Genomic DNA, 19658 nt, shown 5'->3' with positions numbered 1-19658 from the left:
GGCTCCTTTTGCCTAGAAGATGTATTAGAGCTCACTCCATTAAAATCACTAGAAATTCTGTCTCTCTACATGCAGAATTTGTGTAAAAGGCAGTTATTTTGTTAGATTTTGTTTGAACTGGAATCGGTTATTTGAGTGAGCTGAGCTCTAATTCATCTGCTAGCAAAGGAAGCCCCTTATAAGATCTATTGGAACTAACTGTCAATGACTATCTGACACTCAACTCCTGCATAAAGAGAGAATTAAGAGAAACAGATGCTGAGAGAGGAATAGTGAATATAAACGTGATTATATCAGAAACAATGCCGGATATTTAATTGATTGATACAAAGTTTCTTATTGCAGTATGCTGAACCGCATATTACATTTTCATCTTTGCGATAGTTCCCCTTTGAACAAATACAGGCATTTGCTCAGTCACATCCCTACTTATTATTGATATTATATATTGCTTTATCTGATCTTGAATGGCCAATATAGTTTTGCTTTTGAACAGGTCATGTATCATTCTTCAGTACATCAAGTAAGGCAATTGTTTCATACATAAACTATGCGTATGCTGCTTTAACCTGCGGTGGCACAGTCACCATGTATATTGCAGAAAATAAGTAGGTTTTTCATGATCCTTGTGTACTCCGTTTTTATTCAATCAGGGTCAAGAAGAAGGTTTGAATATACAAAAAGGGACAGCAATACTCAGCATTCATGTCAAGATACACTGCATCATTACTATGTGGTCAATATGGTTGTTATCAGCTAAAAAGTTATTTCAGGTCTTAGAAGTACTTCAACCAGTTAGAGGCTTTTTTTTTTAAATACATTAGTCTCTGCTAGGGCTACAAGTGATCAGCAAGTATGGATAGATCACCAATTATGCCTTCAAAACTGCAATGTACAACAGATAATTGTTGGGGGAATTTGCCCATGCTGTTTCTTCTGAAAAATGAAGAGCTCAATAATCTGGGAGAAATTTTAAACCTATTGATAAATGACCTATGTTATCCGGAAACCCATTAACCAAAAAGCTCTGAATTACCGAAAAGCCTTCGCCTTTAGACTTTATTTTATTCAAATAATCCAAATTTTCAAATATGATATCTCTGTAATAATAAAACAGTACCTTATACTTGACCCAAACTAAGATATAATTTATTTTTATTGGACGCAAATCGGGTTTATTTAATTTTTACACAATTTTCTAGTAAACTTAAGGTATGAAGATCCAAATTATGGAAGGATCGACTATCTGGAAAACACCAGGTCCCGAGCATTCCCATACTTGTACTGAGCTGAGAAAAATAAAAATAGCCTTAAATCGGCTGTAAAAGTCAGGTACATGGATCATCCTTGTTGACTAGGAAACTTTCCTCCAAAGGCAAAATATGACCATCATTTGTTTAGGGTCTGACCTGAATATTATTTCATATCAAGTGTAGGACTGGGACACAAAAGTATCAAAAAGAGTTGACTTGAATATCTTCAAGTGTAAGAAGTGAACTCTTGTCTTATTCATAACATAAATAACCCTACCTTGTTACCCTCAACATATTCCAGTGATCTGTTCTCACAGCTTGGATAGATAATAATCCAATAGACAATACTCTACCGATCTTTGTGCTTTTTAATATTTCAGCTGTGCGCCATATATAATCAAATGCATGCAGAATGATTGGTGGCCTATAAGGCATTCCCGAGAACAAAGTGTACGTTTAAAGCCTGTGATCATTTGGAAGGCAAAGGCCTTAATCCAAAACTCAACTGCAAAATAAAACAAACAACAAAAAAACCACTGTATTCTATAAAACTGCATTATGGAACATAATAAACGGATACGTTGGGTTAGTTTAGAATCTTATGGCACCTGTGGTTTATAAATAACGTAAACCTGTTCACTCTCTGGTAGGGTCTGTGGGAGGATGTTCCAGACCGCTCAGCAAGTGAGAGGCGAAGTAGTTCAAAACTTTATTCACAGTTCTTTTTATAACATCTGCGTGGAGTTTCAAAATTAGATTTGACATAATAAGAACAACGTATACTTTATCTCTGTATAGGAGCGTCTCTATTGAAAATGAAAAATAGATATATATATTTACATTAAGAACTTGTATGGCTGATTTATGACATCATCTTGACAGAAAGAAACCCTAAATTATACATTAGCCCTAAATGAAAACGTCTCTTCCGTGCACTCGGCACAAATACTATTAGAACCAAAGAACTAAAAAAAAAAAGAATATATAAAGAAATATATCTTATTATCCAGTGATTCAAAAAAAAGCCATAAAGTGCTGCATGGCTTTATTAAGTGAGTTTTTTTCTCTTTTTGCCATGAACGACTTCAACTAGGATCACAAATCTAATTCAAGTGCAAAAACCTGCAAAGAATAATTGAATAGGAAAAGATAATGCTGTGTGTGGTGTGTGTGAGAGTGAATCTGGATCTATTCACTGTTATTTGTAGGTCCTCTGATGGGTGGTAACCAGAGTCAAATGCTCGCTGGGTGCAATATGTTCTGGTGCATACAGTTCAATGCAGGTTTTAGTGTTACTTTACCCATGGCAGGTGTAAGGCCATACAGTTGCAGTAGCAGACTGCAGGAGAGCTCAGTGTTATAAAGGCGCAGGACTGTTTACTTGGCCACGGCTACCAGATACGTGGCAGAGTGAGCTTGGGTGGCACTAAGGCACTCAGATATCTAGTAGTTACTGAAGAGAAATGATTCTGCTTCAGATCATTGGCTTTTTAGTGCTCACCATTCCACGGTGCTCATTGAGTCACTGCTTAAGGATAATCCAGGAAGCCACCAGCTTCTAGTACAGGACTTTATCTGAAGTCTGTTATGGTCATGTGCAGTCAGATGGCTGCCTGCAGGCCAGTACAAAGCAGTGATATTTTAACCCCTTCTCATGCCTGATCAATCAGGAAAAGTATTAGCCTCTTTGGCTTTCAAATGGGTTCAGCACAAACATTGTTTTTCACGTGGAAACCAACAAAAAAACTAACGCATCAGGTTAATTAAAAAGTGCAAACCATATACTTCTTGTTGTTACTGACTATGCAAATTATGCTTAAAATGCTAACCAAAAAAAAAAAAAAAGCTTCTCGTTATTTCAAAAAACACACAACTACAAACTACAAGGTTTAGAAGAAATGGACTGTGCTACATTCCATGGCGCCAGAAGATGCAGCAGACATTTCCCCTCATCATCCTCTCGGAGAGTTTGGATTTGTGCCGTTTCCCGTTGCCAGTCCTCACCGCTACTTCTCTGGACTAAAGCTTATCTGCAGGAAGCACAAATTGGACATTTCAGACAATAATACAGGTACAGTTAGGGGTAATGCACAATGCCATACAGGAATAGAAATTGCAACATTTAAAAAGATTAATTGCAGTGTGTTAAAGGTGTGGTTTACCATTAGGTTACCCTTTAGTATGATATTGAATGACCAATTCTAAGCAACTTTTCATTTGGTCTTCATTGTTTATAGTTTTTTTTTTTTTTAATAGAACTGGCCATTCTATAACATACTAAGGGGCACATTTACTTAGCTCGAGTGAAGGAATAGAATAAAAAATACTTTGAATTTCAAAGTATTTTTTTTGGCTACTTCGACCTTCGACTGTGAATCGTAGGATTCAAACTAAAAATCGTTCGACTATTCGACCATTCAATAGTCGAAGTACTGTCTCTTTAAAAAAACTTCGATCACCTACTTCGCCACCTAAAACCTACCGAGCATCAATGTTAGCCTATGGGGAAGGTCCCCATAGGCTTTCCTAGCTTTTTTTGATTGAAGGAAAATCGTTCGATCGATGGATTAAAATCCTTCGAATCATTCGATTCGAAGGATTTAATCATTTGATCAAACGATTTTTCCTTCGATCGTACGAACTAAGGAAATGCGGTAAATCCTTCAACTTCGATATTCAAAGTCGAAGGATTTTACTTCGACGGTCGAATATCGAGGGTTAATTAACCCTTGATATTCGACCCTAAGTAAATGTGCCCCTAAAAGTTAACTTAAAGGTGAACAACCACTTTAATATACACAGGAAGGGAGGAAGCCATTGAGTTTAATTAGAATCTTAGGCATAGCATCTAAATAATAAAATAAAGTACAAAGTATACTGTACATACACCCAAATACACATATATTATCATATAAAAGACAATAAAACCATGAGCGAATGCCCACTAACTCCCTCCCAATGTGAGATCTAAACAACTCAATAATCCCTAGTACTTTCTACAGAACAGATGTTGTACAGTGCAGGGTACATTTTCTTGCATTTAAAAGTGGGGTTAGGGTTATTAGATACAAATGCTCTGTGTTGATTAGTCACTGTTACTCTGTAATGTTTTCTGTGTGTGATTGCCCTCTGCTGCACAAATTAAGTCAGTGAAAAACAAATTCAATTCAGTGCAATCAAAACAGAATTCGTATAGAAAAATAATCCAATGTTAAAACTGTAATACCGTACACTCCCTGCCATGCTCATCCATGAATCTGTGCATGTGAAGCTTTATGTCTCAATATTCATTTTTCAAGGGTCCAATAAACACTATAGTGATGCAGCATTCCAAACATACTTACTTGAGAGGGGAGGGTAAGAGGATACTGCATTCAGCCCTGCAAACTGACCTACAGGGAGGAGAATACCAGACATTAACACTAAAGAATTGGTAGTGAACCTTATCTGTAAGGAAAATGGCAGAATTAAATGAAACAGGGGGGAACAACAGGGGAAATATACATCCACCATCTACATCTATAATAAAATAACTATCTACTGTATAATAATGAAAGGGAAGTTTTCAAAATTTGGATAGTTGGTGGGGTGAGGGTAAAGCTCTTTAAGGTTTCTCCAAGAAAACAGCTGGTGAATACTGGTTTTATCATCTGCATTATGGGTAGAGGGACCACAGGTAAAAGAAGAATGTAATACACATAGCCTGTAGCAAGTTATGGCCAGAGGGGAGCAAAAAGGTGTTGCAGCATATTGTAGTCAGAGTAGGTCTAGAGGGTGGTTCCAAATGTTTTGACCAGAGAGAAACCACAGGGAGTTTTGAACAGTGGATGACCAGAAGAACTTGTGTTTTTTCTAAGCTTTGTGCCTGTATACATGAGCACAAGTTACAAAACTGTACAAAATAAGCTACAAAGAGATGGTTAGAGAGGAAACCAATGGACATTTCTGTACCAAAACTGCCACTTGCCTGTGTCTTCAATTTTCATGGTGGTCAATATTGGCATCTCCATGCCAAATGATATCAGTAATCAATCCAAGGCCCAGATTTGCCAGAAAAGCCACAAAGGCCCGGGCAAGTAAAACAATTTTAGTTGTTTTCGATTGTTCTCTTTACATTTTATTTATTCTGGAATGGTCTATAAGACAGTTGGAAAGGAGATGGTGCAAATGGAGATGAGTACTGCATTGAAATCTACACCTGGACCCAGGAACACAAGCAAGTCTACTTTTAAACCTGATAATCTCTGCTCTACAACAATAACTGGTTAAGGGATCACAAGTATCATAATCAGTTCCTAAACAGTTCCTAAACTGTTAGTTATGACCTGAGTCTTACCTACACCAGGACACCATGGAATCAGCAATGCCTAGCCACCCCTGCTACCTATTATAATACTCTTTTACAATTAATAATTGTAGATTAACTTCCATTTTTAAATTCTGAAATGAACTGTTAAAATCTACACCTCCAAGAATTTAAATTGTATTTTATCTCTCGGTAAAACCACGTTAATCTGTATTTACCTGTATTCAAGGTACAACATTTCATGGTCTCAGTGTAATTAATGGCAGCTAAAGAACTATTGGTCTGAAAATTTTGGAAATTTCAGAGTAAAAGCAAATCAAGTGAGAATAAAGGATGGTTGATTTCAATATTTATATGTGGGGGGGATGGCACTGCTAGTTGTCAGAGAATTCTAAATAACAGCTTTCTGTCTGCAGCTTAAAGTTGTGAAACTGGGCCCTGGATATCAGATTTTATGATGGGCCCTTGGAGCACTACCAACACTGCTTGTTTGGGCCGGCCTTTTCATATTATATTAATATATATATACTATTATTATTATAAACAATGACAGTGGCGGAACTACCGGGGGAGCAGGGGGTGCAAGCGGGCCAGGGCCCGCACCCCCTCAGGGCCCCCCAGCAGCTCACCCGCCACTGTCAAATGCGGCCAAAAGCGGCCGAACGGAGGGGGACGGGGCCCGGCTGCGCGTCACGCACCAGGGCCTGCCCCCCTCTAGTGACGCTACTGAACAATGATCAAAAGGAGCCCAGCAGGCAGTATTTAGTTAAGACTCCTGCTCCCTGTTAATCCATTTATGAAATCCTTATTAATAATAACTAAAAATAAGGAAAACCCTATGATTTGGCAGAACTAAAACAAACTTAAAATTTCATTGTATTATCCTCCATCAAAATGAATGTTATTTTCAGATTTGCCATTGTTGTGCTTTCATTCTTGACAAAGAATGCTTTCATAAGTGCTGTACTCAAATTATCACCTGATAAGCTTCATCTTGTAACTTCTGCTTTAAATACTCTTCCATCTTCAGCTCATGCTCTAACTGGCGCACAGAGTCATTTTCATAAGTCTCAGCATCATGCCTGCCGTAGGAGTCCCCTGGGCCCCTAAAAAGCAGACAGATTTGCTTATAAAATGAGGACAGCGCCATTGTTCAAAGTAAATGCTATCGACTGGCAGAGAATTAAGAAAAATTATTTTCTGCTGCTCCAAGATTTTCGATAAAACACTGATAAAGCTTCTGATACAAAGCACTAAAAAAAAGCAAAAAGAACCAAGCAAAATAAATATAGAGACTAAAATACAATGTTAGGGTTGATATACTAAAAATGGAACTGGGAAAATATCAAAGGAGTTTTGAAATGCATGTCCAACATACGTCCATTTTTAGAGAACGTAGAAAATTGTTGAACTGCACCAGAATTTTGTGAGTGAAAGATGGTGATCGCTAATTATAGATCCACCCTGTGCCATTTTATAAAACAATTCTTCATAATTGACTGTAATATTTGATCTGTAATAAGAAGACATTGCCTTGTGCTTTATTTTGACTACGCTAGAATAAATCCATATACATGGCAACACAAACCTATAGTACTATGGTATACCAAATTCTGGAAAGACCAATTATCAGGAATACCCTGATAATGAATTAATTAATTATCCATTATCCATAATTATCCATCTGCTGATGTTGCTTTTATTTGCATATCAATTCAAAGAATAAAGAACATTTCTGTTAAAGAATCCGTAACATCAATTTTTTGAGTTAGTATAGCACGAAAAAACTCCACAAAGACATATTTAACTTTTAAATCGCTACGTCTTTATTAAGAAATAACTTACCAAAACTCTGCTCCTCTTCAGAAAAGCCGACATGACGGAGATCCATCATGCGGCACTTGATTTCTCCTCCCTGGCTATCTCCTATAAGGAAAGCAGGGAGGAGAAATCGAGCGCCACACCATGGATCTCCGGATCGTCTTTTCATCCTTTTAATGACTTATTATATAAAAACTTTATAACAGAGATCATGAAGGCCCACCATAAACATAATAGGGACACATTTTTGGGTCCCATACACACAATTATAAATCCTTGGATGCTATATTTAAATATGTACAGTATATATAAAACACAGTGTATGATACAGTTAGGGTTGCCAACTTTTCTGGAAAAAAATACCGGCCTTCCTATATATTTATGTTTTTTCCCTATTAATAACATTGGGCTCAACCATGATTTATAGTTGCCACCTGTCCGGTTTTGACCCGGACAGCCCGGTATTTTGAGGGGCTGCCCGGTCTATACTTCCTGCCCAGTTTTCCAAATAAGGAAAACCGGGCGGGATTCCGTTGATTGACACGGCGACCGGTCAATCGCTGATCGTCGCGTCATAGCCCCGCCCACTGATGTCACGGGGCCACCCACTGATGTCACAGACACACCCTATGACGTCACAAACCCACCCGGTCTCAGCCAGACATAAAGGTGGCAACCCTAGATACAGCTTTGTTCTCAAATGGAGATTTTGGAGCATAAACCATTAGAACTGGGTTTAAATAAATGCCCTAGAATTTAATGTATATCACTAAAAAGGAATTTGCTCTGTACAAAGGTAATAGTCACAAGGACCAGGATTTGATTCCATATGCGTTTTGTATAATGGAGCATTAACCTACTGCCATTGTTAGTTGAATTCATGGAACAAAATCTTTTTTTGGTATGGACTAGAGATGTTAGAACTATGCTGTATTTAGATCTTGTTAATTAGAAGTGATGGGCGAATTTATTCGCCAGGCACGAATTTGCGGTCCCGACGCCGGCGTCAAAGTTTGTTCGACGCCAACACCAATTTGGGCGCTGGCAATGATTAACGGACGCCAATTAACTTTAATGGGCGCTGGTGTCAACTTTGACACCGGCATCCATTTTGACGCCAGCAAACTGTCTCCGGCGTCAAAAACAACGTTTCGCTAATTTTTCGCTAATACAGTCCTACAAAAAATTTGTTTTAGATTGTGGATAGTCTTAAATGATTTTGCCCTTTTAAATGAGCTACAAGCTTCATGAAGGATTGCCCAAGGCTCTGTGATGTTAACAATATAGCATGGAATTGTTCTAATGCATTGAAATTAAACAAATACATACATGTCAGTGCGAATGTTGCCAGTAGCAGCAGAATGATGATTAAACCCCGGTTTTCGAGCATGGATCTGGGCAAGGAAGGCCTTCTCTGAGGTTGGTGATGGAACCAAATCATCAAAATGAACCCGTCCATATTCAGTTTCCACACCACACTCTGTTTCATTTCCAACATCTACAAAGGCAATATGGCATTTATCTGGTTATTTGTCTCTGAAACACTGAATAATAAGCCACCCCTTCAGACTAGAAGAAAATTTGAAGCAACGTAGGCGGTTCTTTACAGTGAGGACAGTGAGGTTGTGGAATACACTGCCGGGTAATGCTGTGATGGCCGATTCTGTTAATGCCTTTAAAGGGCATGTAAACTCTAAAATAGAATAAGGCTAGAAATGCTGTATTTTGTATACTAAATATAAACATGAACTTACTGCAACACAAGCCTAATCAAACAAATAATTTATGCTTTCAAAGTTGGCTACAGGGGGTCACCATCTTGTAACTTTGTTAAACATCTTTGCAAGACTAAGACTGTGCACATGCTCAGTGTGGTTAGGACTGCTTAGGGATCGTCATAAACAAAGCTGCTTGAGTTCTGCATGGCTGAGAAGTAAGGCGGGGGCTCCCCCTGCTGTTCATAAGTATGATTGTTTCCCTGCTCAGCAGTAAATGAAGGGAGAATTTTACTGCCTACAGTCAGGTTCTTATAAAAACAGTACACATTTTTTAATTAAAGTATATTGGAGATAGGTTTCTTTTTCATTAAAGAAAGTAAAAATGGGATTTTATTTTTTTGCCTTTACATGCCCTTTAAGAGTGGCTTGGATGATTTCTTGGACAGACATAATATCAAAGGCTATTGTGATACTAAACTCTATAGTTAGTATAGATATGGGTATATATTATTTGTGTGAAAGTAGGGAGGGATGTGTGTATGGATGCTGGGTTTTTATTTGGAGGGGTTGAACTTGATGGACTTTGGTTTTTTTCAACCCTACTTGACTATGTAAAAATATGCTAGGCTGTTTATTCTGAGAAAGGCTATCCCTTTAATGTAATGCAATCAACCTCATTCAGAAAATTAACTGACCGAATCTAAAGGAACAATTATCACTTAAAGCTTGGAACATAAAGCCTTTGACTAGAGTGGTAAGTATTTTAAGGGCCTGTAAACCAGGAAATAAATATTCCATAAAAGCATTTCCACATATGGGGCCTATTTATCATGCTGTGTAATAAGAGGAGTGAAGCATTACTGGTGATCTTGCTCATAGCAACCAATCAGCAATTAGATTTCAATAGTAACAAAAGCAAAGAACCAATTGGTTACTATGAGCAAAATCACCGGTAATCCTTCTCTACACTTTCTACACAGCATGACAGACTCCATAATGTTCACTTAGAGGCAGATTTATCAAAATGTGAGTTTAGAGCTTAATAAATAAAAACCCACCCACCTTCTATTCATTACTATGATATTTTTAGAATTGTATTTGTCAATGGATGAAAGTTAGATAAATACAGTTCTAAAAATCCCATAGGAATAAACAGAACGTAGGTGACTTTTTATTTATTAATATCTTTACATTTTGATCTGCCCCTTAGTAAGTGCATTTCTGCACAATATATATTTAAAAAATAACAGTAGGTCCCCAGAAAGGCTTGTGCTGATGGCAAAATTACTGCAGCAAAAGTCATCTGCTTATGGGCAATGGCACATATTTAGGCACCCAAATACACTTTGCCAACCCATATTCAAGTCAGCGAGGAAAGTTTCAAGCTCTCTGGAGCTGCGTTTTTGGGTACGCCCAAAATCACCCGATGTGTCATTGCCCTAAATGAAAGTATATTTAAATATTCAGAAATAAATAGTATGTCAAGTCAACTGCACTTTCATATTTGGCATTGCTGGTCCTTGAAATGCATGTTGTAGTGCAGTACCGACAGTTCTGTTTTATTGTCATTATTACAGAGCTGAATGACATTTCATTATTATTACATTATCAGTGACATCCAAGGGACATAACTGCATGTGGAAGCAGGTCACAAGCTCCTATCTCTGGCATGAGTATGTAAAGTTACATTGGGTGATTTCACTACATTATAGATAAGGGATGTTTAAAAACAACTTTATATTGCAGTCAATGTTACATTCCTCAAATAAGGAGATTATTTTTGTACACTGATGCCAAAGGAGACTTTTTGTACTTTATAAATTGTATAAAAGTGACTTTTGCTTGACTTCTTGGACAAATATAAACATAGGTATCTGCAAATAACCAGCATTAAAAAGCCAGTCAGTGCTCTCTGGACAAAATAACACCCACATACAGCATAAATTAGATACAGAATAACGTGTTTTAACACCCACCCGTCAGAATAAGTCTTACATTTTATAGCTTGCATGTGACGTGCAAAAAGCAAAGTAGAATTAATAAAGTAGAGTATAATCAGTAAAGTAGAAGAAAATGCTAAATGTCAAGCCTCATTCAGGATTAATCAGCAGTGCAAGTCCAGGCTTTTATAATGTGTATACTACTGTTCTATACAGCCCAAATCGCAAGGGATCTCTAGCTACAAATTTCCATCTACTGATAATTAACAGTCTCTACTAACATTTCAGTGTTAATAATAATATACACAGGCCAATATTTACCTTGGTATCCTCATTTCTTTTTCACACTAGTGATTTTGCTAATCCTAAAATAATTTGAATTTGGTTTAATTTGAGATTTCATAGGAAGCAATTTATTTTTCCAGCTGGGGTCTGCAATTGCTGGCACAATTGAACATTGACTCAGCTTTGAACAGTACAAAAGATAGAGTTTCCGTAACTCTGAAGCAAAAACCTCCGGACGCTGATATGCCATCAAACCTCTACCTGTTCCCATTCCCATGCCATATTGCAAAACAGAACTAAAAAACATATTCCACCTGAATATTTTATACTAGCTGTCTAAGAAAAATTATCATTCTAAATTTACATTTTCAGTTGCACAATATATGGCAGTTTCTTTATTAAGAAATAACTTGAATTGAGTTGTACTGAATTGGTATTTATGTGACTGAAGACTTGCTGGAAGAGGCTAGTGTTTGTTTTTTTTGCAAAGGTACCGTGTGAATTCTTTGCTGCCTAGAGAAACTGAAAGGGTCAGTTCATCCCCTTTTCAAACATGAACTCAATGAATAGGACTGCTGAAAATACTCTTGCCTGTAGCTTTAATTATATTTATAATATCCATGTTTTTTTGTTATTTCTTGCATAAAAAAGGTAAAATACTGGAGCAACTTTTACTTACAACTTCCTGGCTCTATCTAGTCACTATTTGAAGACGAGGAGGTATTAAAACATATTACCAGTCCACAGATAAGTCCATGCATAAGCTATAACTTATCTCAAAAACTGCAGCTTAGGGAAAGGAAGAGTTTATACAAATCGGATAATTTCTATTTAATCAAATTATCCTATATAGAGGGGGAGAAAAGAGAGTGTTTGGGGAAAAACAAACAAGCACATGTTGTGATCATTGTGATCATGTTAAAGGAAAACTATACCCCCCAAACAATGTAGGTCTCTATTAAAAGATACTGAGTAAAATAGCTCATGTGTAAAACCCTGCTTCATGTAAATAAAATGAACCATTATCGTAACAATATACTTTTTTAGTAGTATGTGCCATTGGGTAATCATAAATAGAAAATTGCCATTTTAAAAAATAAGGGCCGCCCACTAAGATCGTAAGATTCACTGTGCACACATACAAACCACATGTAAGGTCACATGAGCCAATTAACAGACAGAGTTCTGCCTTTTGCTTCCTCACTTCTTCCTGTTACAGTTAGTGTTGTAGTATTTCTGGTCAGGTGATCTCTGAGGCAGCACAGATAGAGTCACGAATGGTGGTTCAAGGCAAGAGATGTAAAAGGGCAATATTTATGTAAATATATATTCCAGTTTGGTAAGATTCTTTAATATGTCATTCAATTTGATATAAACTATCTGTTGCTTAAGTATTCATTTTGGGGGTATAGTTTTCCTTTAAGCAGTGCTGTATATGGGTGTATAATGCCCTTCTTGCTGTGTTTAGTGCTAGACACTCACCTGACTTCAGCTCTTTAACCAGAGAAGACATAGTATTGGTAATTGAATCAGCTGCTACGAGTAAATCATTCCGTAAATTTCTCCTCGCGCCTGGAAAGGAGAGAATATATGTGAATACTAGTTAAAACGTGCAAAGTTAGTTGAAGAGAAAGTCTGTAAAATGTACAATTTTGGAGATGTTTTGCTTATGTATTAGATATGTTTACATTTTCTCCAGGGCAAGAGTGATCTGAGTGAGGTAGATAAAAAAATCTGTGCCTGAGGCAACACAACCAGGACACAACTGCCCCTATAGTCAGAGCTGTTTGTTAAACTAAACTAGTGAATTTGCTCAGTTGTCTATGTGACTACCCCATGATCCCTGTCCAACCACAGTGGACAGGACCAACAATGTAGTTTGCTTTAACAGATTTATCTGGCTCTAACAAACTGGAGATCAATAAGTGAAGATCTTTGAAAACAAGCAACTCATTTTACTTGTACACGTGATAAAAAGTATGCTTTTTCCGAAATATGCTTTGCGCTTGTTAGTCTTTCCCCCTCTCTAAAAAAACAGCATACCAATCATTTCAGTTTAATCAATTTGCAAAACATATTTTCATTTCAACGTACTCTGAGCAAAAGCTTCTTGCACATCTCCCCCAACACCAGTCAGAGAATCCTGAGGAGTGTGGGTTGGGGTGGAGCAGGCAGATACTGAGCGAATAGGCATAGGTATAGGTCGGCTAATGGTATGACTAGGAGATGAGCGAGGGGAACCAGCCCCCTGAGTCTGTAAAAAGAAAAAATGTGGTTGGTTAGAAAAACAAATATATACCAGAATAAATACTGCATAGGACCCCGCATGTTTGCACACTGGATGCTTTAAAAATGATTTTGTCTAGTAATCTAACCCTGACATAAAAGGGACAAGCATTTCTTTTGAAAAATACCATCTAAATTCCATCTAGCTTTTACAGTTAAACATGCACTTATCACATACTCAGATAATTCGGTACTTCAGCTATAAAATGTACCATAAAACACATTCATACTTAGGCACTTGGAAATCTCTGGCATGAATAAAGGAGTTTTGTAGGACAGGAGAGGCATGGCAGTCTGTCTGCTGTAATTAAACTACAATTGCCAGAATCCCACTGCCAACATTTAGCGACATAAAGCTTGGTGTCAGCTCCTTGAACTCTTCTTGTGCTTCGGGCTCCAAACATGAGATGAAATTTCTGTGTAAGATTAATACTGACATGAAAGGATACAAATATTCCTCTTATCCTTTTGTACGATTCACAGCTTCGAGAACCTTGGTGTCACCAACATATACTAAGCTGTAATAATGTCACATATTAAAGGCTACAGCTTACTCTTTGTTCGTTTTCCCATTGGAAGTGATGCACAATGTTTCAGAAAGATATAACTTATCTGATAATGTCTCTTATTTTTGTACTGAGGGAAACCCTTTCAAAAGTTTAGAACCAACCATTAGAATCTCTGATTTTAGGTTGCATTTTTACCATTAGGAGTGAATTATGTTGCATCCTAGAAGTATATGCAACAGCTATTAATAATTTTTATGGAATCGGCATTTAATTGTAAATGGTTGCAAGTAATGAAGGTGAGCTTCACAGTGGCACAGTGGGGTGTGCATTACACACAGTAAGCAATGAAGGCTAACCTATACCAATGAACCTATTAGGGTAGGACTACATGGACGATTTCGGTGCGAACTGACGCGATGCGTCAAGTAGCATGCAACGGAAATAAGGATGAGAGATGAAAATGTCGGATGAAGTCGCAGCATTGATCTGACGCGACACGACTGTCAGATGCAGACGCTGCACTGCATCTAAATCCAACAGAAATCTCATGTCGGATCAACGATGCAACTTCATCCGTCATTTCCATCTCTTACCTTATTTCCGTCACATGCGAATATGTCGCAGAGCGTCAGATCACGCCAAAATGTCCATGTAGTCCTACCCTTACACACACTACTGCAAACAAAGGGAGCGGAGTTATAGACACACACCATGCATACAAATTGGTTGGCGAGTCTGAATAAGTAGTAAACTCTGTGTTTTCACACAAATCCTCTGTGCACACTTGTCTCAAAATTTGAGTGTACACCTGTTTATGCAGAAGCTCATGGCTTAGAGGGAACACTGGAAACACCTATTACACATACGACAGAACATAAAATTGCATAAGAAAATGCAACAGGGGCTCACAAAAGGTCTGAGAAGAACACATTTGTTAAAGACAAGTTTACGGCTGTAAAAGCCAACCAAAAAGAATTAGCTTCAGTCACAGAGTAGACAAGTACAAGGCTTCAGATCCAGCTGTTTGTAGTTTCTATTCTGTTAGTATCTTGCAATAGAGCCTTCAGATTATTTCTGATGCTACAAGAACATCTAGTTCTGCACCTTACATAACAATATATTTTATGTTTAGTTATCTATAAAGAATAATAAACTAGGAGTAAATTCAGCAACATATTTTTAAAATATATTTAATTTAAAGCTTTTGTACCCCAACAACATTTTACTATGCTTAAAGGAATAGTAACACCAAAAAATAAGTGTTTTAAAGTAATGAAAATATAATGTACTGTTGCCCTGCACTGGTACAACTGGTGTGTTTGCTTCAGAAAGACTACAATAGTTTATATAAACAAGCTGCTGTGTAGTAATCAGAGCAACCATTCAAAGCTGAAAAGGAGAAAAGGCACAGGATATACAGTAGATAAACTCTGTAGTATGCAAAATGATTCTTCAGAACTTATCTGTTATCTACTGTGTTTCCTGTGCTTAATGGCTGCCCCCATGGCTACACAGCAGCTTGTTAATATAAACTGTGGTTGTGTTTCTATAGCAAACACACCACTTTTACTAGATGAGTTGCAGCAGTATATTATATTGTCATTCCTTTAAAATACTTTCCTTTTTTTGGTGGTACTGTTTCTTTCACGTCATTTTCAGACACACACAAATAGTGTTTTTTTTTACTGTGTTTTTACTGTCCCTTCAGTAGTTAATGGACATGGAATGGATACCATGCTACATTCAGAGCTATGCATGGACACAAAGGCCCATTAGAATTTGTTTCATTTGTCAGGTGTGACAACACATCAGTCCTTTACTCAAATGCTCTGGAAACAAGGGAGTGGGATTTAGAGTAAAAGAAAGTGTTTTCAATTTCACTTTTCTGTTTAGCACAACAAATATTAACACAGATCAGATATTTATAAATAGAAAAATATATTTGCAGCACAAGTCCTATTTCGTGGGCTCAGGTGCAACACAGGTATGCTATGCGGTCAGCCCTGTGGTCTAGTTTAGTAACCACCCACAAAGAGTTCCTATAACTACCACCTGCCCTAAAGTATGAAATTCTGAGCACAAATTGTGTCTGTTTGGCAGTGATGGTAGGGGGCTTACAAATCCTGAACACTGCTAGTAGAATACATTGCATGGTAGGCAGGCAGGAAAAGCATTTCAGTTTATTTACCAGCGGCCCAGTATTCTCACGGACACTCCTAGGAGTTATAATAAAATACTTGTCACAATTAAGGCACAACTAAAAATATAGGACCGAAAAATATCTTATTTGTGTTTCATGGGCGGCTCTGTTCACCTTTCAATCCTCTGAAAGCAAAAACCTAAAGGTCTTCTGGCCAGGGGTTGGCAAATACAAATAGACTATAATGTTGCATTAATGAAATAATTAGCAAAGCTATTGGAAGCTATAAAATATATTACACTACCAATTGCCCAATCAAAAGCAACAAGACCTTTGTTTTCAGTAGGTAAAATATCAGAAATACTACAAAGCAACAGAAGCTGTGGGTAACATGCAATGAGGCGGCTTAGTTGCTTTACAAAAATGTTGCCACATCATGAAAACTATATGCAATATTCAGTGCATTAGGCTAATCGGATTTGTTTGTGGTTATTTTCTTATTTCAATACATGCCAACATTTCCAACCAATGCATGTCAAGTCTCTCACGTCATGGTCAATGCAAGGGTTAGTTACAGAAATCTCATGAAATCAGAACTTACTTCCTGTCGCAGCTCTTGCTCCTGCAAAAATATTTAGTAGCACACATTAACTAAATAACACGTACTGTATACAATTGATCCTGAATTCTGTTTCAATAAAGTATTTCTCATGGACACAAAGGAACTTTCGTACTATATTTTGTAGCAGGACCCCTCCTAACTGCCTCCACAAAGCTATGTCCCTACCAATGTCTGAATCCTAAAGTCCTGTTTATGGAACATCACATGATACAGATTTAACAAGGGTTTGCTTTCCCAAGATGAGATCCACTGCTACATTTTTATATATAATTAATAGATCTCCAATAAAAAGTCCTTTATTGTTAGCCTCTGCAAAGTTAATTGTAACTCTCCTCCAGTGTTTATGCTATGTCCTCCTTAGGTCCAAGGGCTTAAGCCCTGGTGCAAAAAAATACCCAAACCTAGATCAAGATATTCTTTAAAAATAGGTCAAACTCAAGCATTTAATGTAATAATAGTAATAATAATAATAAGATGGCTCACCTCTAGCTTAGACTGAAAGCCTACAGTACATAGAAAATAGGTTGCAGACTGCAAGCAGGCTTAATTCAAGTGTTTGCAACATACAGCCATGCCATTTTCCCACATAAATAAGCCATGTGAAAGGAGAACAGCAGGTGCATCTATTACACCTATTTGAACTGTAATATAGACCTGTAACCTAATGCTTGCCTTATAAAGGCCAGCTTTGTTGCAGTTCTATTGGCCAGATGGTCTTATATTGTGCTGTCTGGCTACACCTGTGTATGGTCAAATCTCACTGATGCTATTCTATGCCTCTTACCTTTAGAAGTTTCATAAGCCCTTCAAGCTGCACCATCAACTCCCTCCTGCTCTCCTGCAAGGCAGACATCCTCTGCTCAAGTTCATCTTTGCGTTGTCTGATGGGTGAGAAGAGCCAGTTTGTTTATTATCACTGGAATTGATGTAATCATTTGCTCTGCTTGCGGTGAGGATATCTATTTAAAATTGTACTGTCCAACTTTTTCTGCAGTGGTTTATTTATTTGAATATCAACAGGTGGGATTACATTAAAGTTATACCAGGCAAAGGCCTGTGTAGAGCCTATGGGAAAGCCGGGGGGCCATATGCAGTACATCCAGTAAAAGAAGTCGGACCAGTTTTTCATCTTGAACCTGTCCCACTACTTCTGTCCCAAAAGAAGATATATATAATATAATTAAAGTAGTGAAGATTGTGAATACATGCACACTAGTGCAGATACTGTGCTGCAAGGTTTATTCACACAACATGTTTGGGCAATGGTTCTTTATGAAGTGTATCAGCACAGTATCTGTGTTTGTGTACCTTTATCCACAACCTTCACTACTTTAGTCATACACATCAACTGGATGCCGGCCTCCAGTAAGAGCATTTCAGAGCAGTTTCTTACCAAATAAAGAAATGGGCTGATTTCCAAATTACCCATAACATCCAATCAGATTTCTACTTTTATTTCACATGCTTATGTTTGTATACTGATTAAAATTAATTGCTGATTGGTTGCTTCTGGTAACTGCAACAATGTTAAAAAATAAGCCCCAAAAAGTGTTGCTTATTTCCTCTCTTCCAGTATGAAGGTTGTGTTGATTTTCATAACAGTAAGGTAATATATTTTTGTTATAGAAGTTGCTGTTGCATTAAGCCTTTATCCCATTACAGACCAGTGAAAGGTTCTTTAGATTATAAGGGCCCTCCAATCCTATTTTGTCTGTTAAATTGTAGGCCAAGAAGCAATGTCCTACATTGCACCTTTAAGGTTGTGCTACATTCAGATGGACACGGCAGCTCATGGCTTAGAGTCCCCTTGAGGTGGCCAAGTTGATGCTGCACCTCCTTGTCCCCCATTTCTTAGTTTTTATGCATCGGACTGGGTCATGGGAGGGCCTCATTGCTAGTGCAGAGAGCACAATAGCATTATATGCAATAGATAAGCTGAAGTTCCAATATAAAAGCTTTTTGCTGCCCCTGGTAACTGGTGACTGCTGCCTAAGACTAGTTTCTCAACTTGCTATGCACCACCTAAAAGTTTCAGCATCTCCATATAATGTTCCAGGCTTTGAAAGTTGTCACAAGAACTCACAAACTTGGATTTTGTTAGGAGTGTCAATGCTCAGTGTGCTCTGGGAAGCTTCGAGAAGCTAAGCGCAGGGGTCATCATAAATCATCACGCAGAAAATGAGATCTGTCTGTAATAGAAGCTGATGTGACAAGGCTGATTACTATATTCTGATACTAACTGCACTGATTTCAGAGCTACCATATAATGTGAATGTTAATTAACTGCTAATCAGCCTTTGTATTGTGACATATATTTATTGGTCCCTAAACCCAGGTAATGGACAGCAGCACAGAACATGTGCAGTGAATGAGTAGAAAAAAAGATGGGGAGCTACCGGGGCATCTTCAGAGGTACAGATCTTTACTGCTAAAAGGCTGTGGTTGCTTTGGGTTGGTAAAGAAACCCAACACATACTGTAAGGTGCTGCATTTGTACCCTAATTCTTTATTAAGCTTTCATTTCCCTTTAAATATCAGCTAAGTCTTGAATATTTTAAAATTATGAATGTTACAAAACACTTTAATATTTGGAAATTGCAGATTTTAGCTCCAGTTTTTTAACTGGTTGTAAAGTATCATATTCCATGGAAACACAGCAGCCTTCCAGACAGTTACCACTCCTTGTAAGCACTATACAGTCACTCTGCAACTAGCAGTATGTTGAATTCTGTATGTACCAAGCTATGCAGTACTGGAACCAATATTCTATGGAGAAAC

At 37.6% G+C, this 19658-nt stretch overlaps 1 protein-coding gene across 16 annotated transcripts in view; it reads right to left on the bottom strand.

Annotated features, from left to right (window-relative positions):
- Positions 1–1949: 1949 nt before the first annotated feature.
- dtna.L (dystrobrevin alpha L homeolog) overlaps positions 1950–19658 on the bottom strand; it is a 159866-nt gene continuing 142157 nt past the window's right edge. For 12 of the 16 annotated variants that reach the window (XM_041565236.1, XM_041565235.1, XM_041565233.1 and 9 more), the window contains 8 exon segments: positions 17665–17761; positions 16860–16880; positions 13418–13577; positions 12806–12895; positions 8710–8878; positions 6539–6665; positions 4598–4645; positions 1950–3283 (listed from right to left, as the gene is read on the bottom strand). In XM_041565236.1, coding sequence (XP_041421170.1) covers positions 4628–4645; positions 6539–6665; positions 8710–8878; positions 12806–12895; positions 13418–13577; positions 16860–16880; positions 17665–17761 — 682 coding nt within the window. In that variant the 3' untranslated portion in view covers positions 1950–3283; positions 4598–4627. 16 annotated transcript variants of the gene reach the window in all.

Source organism: Xenopus laevis, chromosome 6L (assembly GCF_017654675.1).
Source record: "Xenopus laevis strain J_2021 chromosome 6L, Xenopus_laevis_v10.1, whole genome shotgun sequence".
In the NCBI taxonomy this organism is placed as follows: Eukaryota; Metazoa; Chordata; class Amphibia; order Anura; family Pipidae; genus Xenopus; species Xenopus laevis.
This window is presented reverse-complemented; position numbering and strand designations above follow the sequence as displayed.